Source organism: Tachysurus vachellii, chromosome 1 (genome assembly GCF_030014155.1).
Source record: "Tachysurus vachellii isolate PV-2020 chromosome 1, HZAU_Pvac_v1, whole genome shotgun sequence".
In the NCBI taxonomy this organism is placed as follows: domain Eukaryota; kingdom Metazoa; phylum Chordata; class Actinopteri; order Siluriformes; family Bagridae; genus Tachysurus; species Tachysurus vachellii.
In genome coordinates, this window is record NC_083460.1 from 15,361,780 (window position 1) to 15,370,203 (window position 8,424).

Below are 8,424 nucleotides of genomic sequence, written 5' to 3' on the forward strand. Positions count from 1 at the left end.
CTCCCTCCCTCTCTCTCTCTCTCTCCACCCTCCAAGGTCATGTCATATGCATCACACACACAGGAAAAATCATCTAGATTTTATATCATCCGTTCACTCATTTTCAATAAAAGTAAAGAAGAAGGAAATGCAATGAATAAGTCTTGCTTATTTCTGTTAAGGTAGATAAACTCAGGCAGCAGACACAAAGCTGGTGAGAGATGGTCTTGTTTAAAGAGAGAAGAGAAGAGGAGGAGGAGGGAGGTGTTGATCCCTCTTCCTCTGGCTCTCTTCCTGAGAAGGAAGGACATCCTGCGCCAGTGAATCAATAACCTGTTGCTGTTTACTAAGAGCGGAACTGCAGATTGATGGCTATGTTTCTCCTCACACCTCCTCCTCCTCATCCTCCTCCTGTTCCACAGCTTCTGGAACCTCTCTACTATCCCCTAGGGGGTGCTACATTCAGCCTCAACTCTCCTACACCCATACAGTTTGATCAGAATCATAAAAGGGAAGAATGTAACACTCTCACACAGTGAAGTGACTGAAGTGAAGCTTAGTACACAATCCTTACCATCTCTTCAGATGAAAAAAAAATCGGAGCAAAGTCCAAACAGCAGACAGAACAGATCTCTGGTGGCCTGCCACTATAAGACTCTTCCAAAGCTCTGCATGCTTTTTTGTTTAAATAAAACCTGGAAATCCCCTAGACCCCTTTAACATCCATGTGTGGGAGGAAGAGTGGTGAAGAAGAGAAAACTGGCCCGGTTGTGACAAGAGAATGGAAGGCGCATGAGCCTTGAACAAACGTAGATGGAAACACACATCCCTACACACACATACCCAAGAACCCACCCAAGCTCTTCTGGTGACAAAGATCTGACCACATCATTCGCTCGTTTGCTGCCTCCTACTTCCTGGCGGCAGACGACCCATAAGATCGAGGCCCTGCAGGCCCGTCTCTTCCTCCAGCCTCGACCCGAATCTGGCCTCCAGCTGGGCCCTGACTCAATAACAAGCCGCAGAGGAGAAACAACAACAAAGCTCTGAGATTTTTGAGCGAAAAACGAGCGCTTCCTTTTGAAACTGCCATGTGGTCTGGACTCAGCGACTGGGAACAATCTGGCAAGGAGTGGAGTTTGCGTTTTCCACCATTATCATCATCACCAACTCCTACCACCATTTGGTATACCTTTCTCTCTCCCTCTCTCTCTTTTTGCTCGTGCCATAAAGGAAAGAGTAGGCCGGGGGTGAGGGAGGGGTCTCTCAGCTCTGAAGTCAAATTCAAATGGGCTTTTTTGGCTTCTGTAGTGGGTTTTAATGTGGCTTACATGCCTGCGAGGGAAGAAAGGAGCCAAACAAAAGCGACAGAAGGACTTCCAGCAGCTTTGTTAGTTTTGCAGAGGGTCGCTATCAAACCCACTGCTGGGCTTTGGCAATAGGGCTCCAAGCACAGGTGAGAGAGTGAGTGACAGACTGAAAAAAGACACCATGAATTGAGAGATTGGCATGTCAACTTCTGATTGAAATGTATTCATTTTTTTTCTGTCCAATTTTTCTGTCAGGTATCAGTGCAATCTATTTGCCGGTGGGCAAACCACATCCCATCTGTTTTATGATGTTCATAAAAAGTGCTCATTTGACTCCATACATTCAAATATCTCAACTGGATTATTTGCATTTATATTTAAACCAACACCCCCTGCAAGCAAACAGTCCCCAACATGCCCAGACCACACTCCCCTCCTTTTTCAAACACATTTACAACTGTATGTTATCTCAAAGAGAAAAAAAAATCTAACTCTCAAGTTTAACACACTTTTTTTTTTTGCCATATTAGCTCAGGATGAGAATGAGGTGGTGGCTTTGGAAGTGGAGGGGGTGTTTAAATCCAACCTGAATTTTCCTGTGTGTGTGTGTGTGTGTGTGTGTGTGTGTTCATGAGTGGATAAGTGGGGGGAAATGGCTATTGTTCTGGGAAAGTTAATCCACAATGGTAGCGTAATGTCTGTGTACGTTTAGCTTCACACATGCCTTGCGTGAGGACAACTACCCCTGAAACCCAACCCCCACTTTGTCATCATTTGGTGTGCTAAAGCCACAGCCTCGATTATAATCCTGCCAATCCATGCCTGCCATCTGGGAACACTGTCCAGGTCAGCTATAGTCAATATGCTCGTTTTGTCCAGTTTCATCAAATCACATGTATATTTCACATCCACTTTAAAAACATCCTGTATGTACATGATCTGGAGATGTTTATTGGTTGAACGTTGCACGTGTTTCTGGACTGGCATGCTTAGACAAATCTGTCCACCTTATACATTTGGATAAACTATAACTCACTGGCATTGCGGTCATTTTGTCACAAAAGATGTTCCTCTACTTTCTTCCATGCTAAATATCATGCCGACTGACAAGGCACAAAGGAGGTGCTTCTAATATATCACATATGCTATAATACGTTATGATATTCTCCTAGCATTTCAGTAACACTGATTGATTTTGCTGATGTGAGTACTTAATAAAAGATGACTAACTCCTGCTAATATGTGCACTAATTGCTACTGAGATCAACTTTGATGTGGTCAAAATGTTTGATCCTCAAAATGGCTGCAGTTGTATGCTCACGTAAAAAAGCAGAAAAAAAGTGATTGAATTAAATTTCGAATAAGAAGGACACCATTCATTGACTTTATCGTCACAGACGAAATAAATTAGAGGCTGATGCACAGTTTTGTTAGAAGATGGGCCTTGACAAAACAGCTCCAAATAAGCCATTTCCTGATTGTTCATTATCCAGTAAACAGACCGGCGTGTGTGGTTAGCCACTCAGACTTTAGTGTACAGGGTTCAGAATAATTACTGTGTATGTAAAATGAACACAAAGTACACACATGTTACCTGACATCAGCATCAAACCAGTATTTGTGCTAAATGTGCTAAACTAGCTTTATATTCAGAATCTAGCAGATGGAAATGTATTAATGTACATAACATGCAGAATTGGACTTTGTGATCTCATATAACACATTTCAATTATATGTTGCCTTTAAACATCCTCTAGGTCTTCTAACCAAAGGTACAAAATAAGTATCCCCCCACCCCCCACCCCCACCCCCTTCCCCCAAAGTGTACTCTACCTGGTTTAAAAATAAAATGTTGGGATTTAACAGGTCACCTGGAGCCACACTGGTACCTTTAATATATATCTTTCACCTGGAAATATGGATATAGTGTACTTTATCTTTTAAAGTAAAGCCTTAAAACTACACTTCATGCACAAACATTGTTTCTGCGCGCGGACACACACACACACACACACACACACACAGAACGTCGATAATACAATGTAGATAACATTTCCTTAACCAGTGCTGAGTCTCAAAGATACACACAAAGTGCACACATCCATGCGCACCTATACGCGCACATGGCCACGCACGCGCGCACTTCGAAATAACTAGAGAAACGCTGATAAGGAGAGTCCCGATTTTTTTCCCCTAATGTAATGAAATTAAAGCGCGTGTAAGTGTAATTACAAAATATATATTGTAACTACACTTACACACTTGTAACTACACTATTGTATCTTAGACCGTCTGTGTCCCTCCCCTTGCCCTTTTCCTATCCACCTTCCTCTCACACACACGCACACATACACGCACGTTTGCATCCGAATCGATTAAACAGTTTGAAAGGGAAAAGTCAGACAAACCTCTGAACTTTCCGTTTATCTCAAGTTAAGGTATCGATTCAAACACGTGAGCGCGCGCTCGGAAACGAAAGCGCAAATGTTTATTTCAACATCCAAAACCACAAACTCTGAAATATTTACCGACACTTTGTTTATCCCTATCTGTGGATGATAACCACGTATGCTATCTTATTTGTGTATGCAGTAAAATAAATAATGCACAAATGAAAAAAGAGAAATGAGCAACATTAAAATAAGAAATAAAAAAAAATGACACCAGTACAACTCTTACCTGTCGGTATTTCCATTCAGGTCTCAAATCCCAGAGGAGTCTTGAGTCTTCAGCAACTCGGTGATTATTATAAAGCTTTAGAAGAAGAGGAGGACTGTGGTCCAAGAAGGAGCTGATGGATAAGGCGCACACACGCGCACGCACAGACATCTCCACCCAGTACGCGTAATTAACATCAACACTCCACTAATTAACATCACAAACTTTCGTGCGCATAAAAATATTCAAATGAATTGGAATAATATATAAATAAATAAATAAATAAATAAATAAATAAAATAAAGCCTTTAGAGATTATACACGCGAAAGGAAACGGAAATAAACGTGAAAAGGATTTTGTTCAGATTTATAAAATTCTCCGAGGTGCAGAAAATAAAAAATAAATAAATAAATAAATAAATTGTATGACCTCTTAATCAAACAGTTTCATAACCACATGAGCGAAAATCCATAGGACGATTTAACGGAAGCTAAAGCGAGCAAGATTAAAAAAAAATTTAAAATAAAATAAAATAAATATATAAATATACAAATATAAATGAAGGTATTTTTCAAACGCTGTGCTATTAGAATTAAACGAAATCGACCAGTTGACTTATCAATGCATGTGTGTTTTTTTTTTTGTTGTTATTGTTGTTTTGTTTTTTTTTTTTTGTTATTTTAATAAAGATAAAATTCCAGTTTGTAAATGAATCCCTGCAAATTTCCATCCCGACGTCGCGAAAAGTTTAATTTGTCCACGCATCTAGAGAGCCAGTGCGAATTGGTTGGGTTTTTAAATAACCTCTGAGTGTATTTCCTAATATTAAAATATCCGTTTTTGAAAACCGTCTCTCAGTATAATTTCACATGTAGGTGAGTTTCTTTTTTTTTTTTTGTATTTAACAGTCAAATTCAGCGGTTCAATGAGACTTTAATTTCCCTTAAAATCCTTTAATGAGAACTTTACGCAAATGGGACTGTTTTGAAATTCTAATAACTTAAAATGATTCCGTGACAGTTTTGTCGGGTCGCTGATCAAAGTTTTGGTTATTTGGTGTTTTCACTCGACGAAGTGTATTTATTCTACTCTAAATAAATAAATAAGTTAATTAATTGCGTACTCAATTCAGTTAATTAGTTAATTAATTTGTTATTTAATTAATTAAAATAATAAATGAATCAATGGTTTCTATCTCTGTAGTTATCTGCATCAAAGCTATATAGCATTTCATTATTTATTCCAATTAATTATGTAGTTAATTAACCAGATTCTCTTACACCTCTGCATTTACATCTGCTGATTACCGTTTTTTATTTATTACATAAAGTCTATTGTGTATTGAAAATATTATATTATAGTGTGTGAATAGCAGAAATGCATAAAGATAGTTTGTGTCAGTGGAAGAATTGAAGAGTGGGTTGTGTGGAGCTGATACCTAAAACTCTGTAACTCACACACACACACACACACACACACACACACACACACACAAACAGAAAGAGTGAGAGAGAGAGATACAGAGAGAGAGAGAGTGACAGAGATTAAGATGACAAAAATCTCATCAAAGTAAGTTGTCATCTTGAGACCAGACATAGTTCTTCCTAATCACAAAAAAGTCAGTGTGACTGAAAATAATGCAAACACACACATACACACACACACACATTTTTGAATCACCCTCTTCAATACATTCATTTCTTCTTTTTTACATTTTTTCTTGCTTTCATTTATTTTCACACACACACACACACACACACACACACACACACACACACACACACAAAATACAGGGAAGCCCTGTGGCTCTGTGGACTTGTATGAGTATGCTCTCATCCAGAAGAAATATTTGGCTTGGCCTGCTGCCAGAAAGCTTCAGCAAAAGCTGCCAAGTATTCAGCCCTTCCACGCGCCACACGCCAATACGGCCCAGTGCTATAGTCTCTGTGTGTGTTTGTGTGTGTGGGGGGGTCTATCAAACTGACAAATGACACCTACATCACAGATTATTAATGACCAAATTATAGAAAATTACAAACAATAGGGGTCCAGGCACCTTTTGAAGCTCTGCTGTATACTTCCTTTCAGCATTGTGTCTCTCGCAACACGATCCCTCTGCCTTTCTCTTTATCTGTGTGTGAACAGAGGAAGGTGGCCTTGCTTTTCCAAGACCTTATCGGCTCAATCTCAATGAAGCAACCCGAAAGAAGAGCACAGAAGTGCAATAAAGCAATTTCACTTTCATATGTTTTGAGGTCACTGGGTTTGTGTTACAAACTGGCTCTTTTATGAAAGCTTTCGCTAGATAATAGATGTAAGAGATGTTTCATCAGGAAAGAAACCGCTGTACTCTTTGCTATCAGATCTCACCTGAACCAAAAAAAAAAACCACACGATCGAGTTGAATCATGTGTGTTAGGGCAGTGTTTAAAGTGCTTTTTATAAAATTGTTAAAGTACCTTTAAATATTTGAGTATGTATATATATATTTATATATCTCAGTCAGAAAAATAGGTCCAGTTTAAGAGCTAAAATCCAACTTTTTATATCAAACTGTGGTGTCATGTCATCAGCATGAAGCAAACTCATTCACATGTCAAGCAATAACATAAGCCATGTGTAGAATGCAAAAAAAGACGAAATTAAAATTAAAATTTTCAACTAGAAAACATTGTTTATTACAAATATCACAAAAAATGTGTCTTTTTTTATTCAGTGTTCAAGCGCTTGTCAAGTGTCCAGATTTCTCTATAAAAAAATTCTTCGGATTTTCAATGTCATGAAAAAATACATGCATGTCATGAAAAAATACATTCTCAAATTCACAAAATTCCACAGATTGTTAGAGGAGACTGGGGATGTTTGTAACACATTTTGTCTTTGATTATTAGATATATCACGGTGCTCATCATTTTACTTAACTAACCCATCAGAGTTTGAAGCCTGGGTAGAAGCCTGTAGCATCAATGCACGCTTGCTGAACGAGCCCTTTGGCGTCACTATATTGGCGCACTTTTTAGATCCTTTTGTTATCAATGAAAGGCAATTTGTTTCATCTTTCCAGCACAAAAGACAAACACATTTACTGGCTTAGTGGAAGAACCTTGTGCTTTAAAGGACTTACACAAAAGATGAATAAATGAATGAAAAACATAAATTATCTTCTTTATGTATATGCATTGGTTCGTTCATATGTGTATGTCTCTTCCTGTCAGTTATTCCTATCAGTTACCTCATAAAAAATCTCTCAACCTTTGAACTGTTAAAGGTCGTGTTAAAGGCTAGTTCTAGTCACAGACAGGTTGTGATGCCTTTTCCAGTCAGGACCTGCCATAGATTTTTCTTCCAAAGACTGGAGGTGTGTGAGGTTATACAACACTGCCAGTTGATATGCAAAAGTTCTGACCTTAAAATGTAAACATGGAAGGTAGAAGGAACCTTAGTGACAGATGTGACTGATTTCCACTTCTTCTTCTTCTTCTTCTTCTTCTTCTTCTTCTTCTTCTTCTTCTTCTTCCTTATCCACTGTGAATAATGTCTGGCTTTAAGGCATGCTGAAAAACAAAGAAAATTTAAAAATGTCCTGTTGTCATTAATGGAGGTTAGTAACACTGTTTTTCGAGTCTTACAACTGTTCCCAACCGTCCCCAGTCTCCCCAACATAACATAACATAACATAACATAACATAACATAACATAACATAACATAACATAACATAATATAACATAACATAACATATAACAGCTCAGTGTTTAATCTGGGAAAAAAATTGCAAGTGGGTCAGTTACAGCCTAACTGGAGTAGATCATTTTACACACCTGTTGTAAACGTGTACCTACGAGCTGCTGCTGTAATCATTAAGACTCCTGTGTGATCATGTCAGGACTCTTATTCACATATTAAGCATAATTTCAACACTTAGTACTGTTCATCTTTACTCTTCAACCCCTGTACACTGAAATAAGTTATAATTCTACTAACTGGTGTCGCATGGAAGACTCAGGTTCCTCTGCAGGTTTCTTTCTCTTGTCTTCTCAGGGGATTTTGCTATATAAATAAAATTGGATTGATTTATGAGCAGATTTGTTTTGGTGGATCTCTGGTTAGAATTGTGAATTAGTGACCAGAAAGTTGTAAGTAAGTTAAATTTACTTGGTTAAAGCTAAAACTTCTCTGCACTGTGCTGGAAATTTAACTGACTTCAGTGCAACATTTCATCTAGTATTATATAACAATTCTAAGACTATTAAGCCTATTTCTATGAAAATTTCCACAATGCTTTTAAAAATTGTTTACTGTTAGATAACCTGGCTTCTGTTCTGTAAGCACTTGAAATGAGTAAAAATTTGTAGAAATAGGCTCAGTGATGTTATATTTCTAATCGAACAAAGAGAAATTTGGTATAAATTTGTGATATGTTATTTATGATGACTAAGTCAAAATAAAATCTTTTCTTTTCAACAGTGTGCATAAAA

The 8,424-nt window shown here is 37.9% G+C and overlaps 1 protein-coding gene across 1 annotated transcript in view; it reads left to right on the plus strand.

The window, feature by feature from the left end:
• atg5 (ATG5 autophagy related 5 homolog (S. cerevisiae)) overlaps positions 1 to 4,181 on the plus strand; it is a 36,691-nt gene extending 32,510 nt beyond the window's left edge. Inside the window, exon 8 of the mRNA XM_060874135.1 lies at positions 3,989 to 4,181. Coding sequence (XP_060730118.1) covers positions 3,989 to 4,032 — 44 coding nt within the window. The 3' untranslated portion in view covers positions 4,033 to 4,181. The remainder of the gene's footprint in view (positions 1 to 3,988) is intronic.
• Positions 4,182 to 8,424: the final 4,243 nt, after the last annotated feature.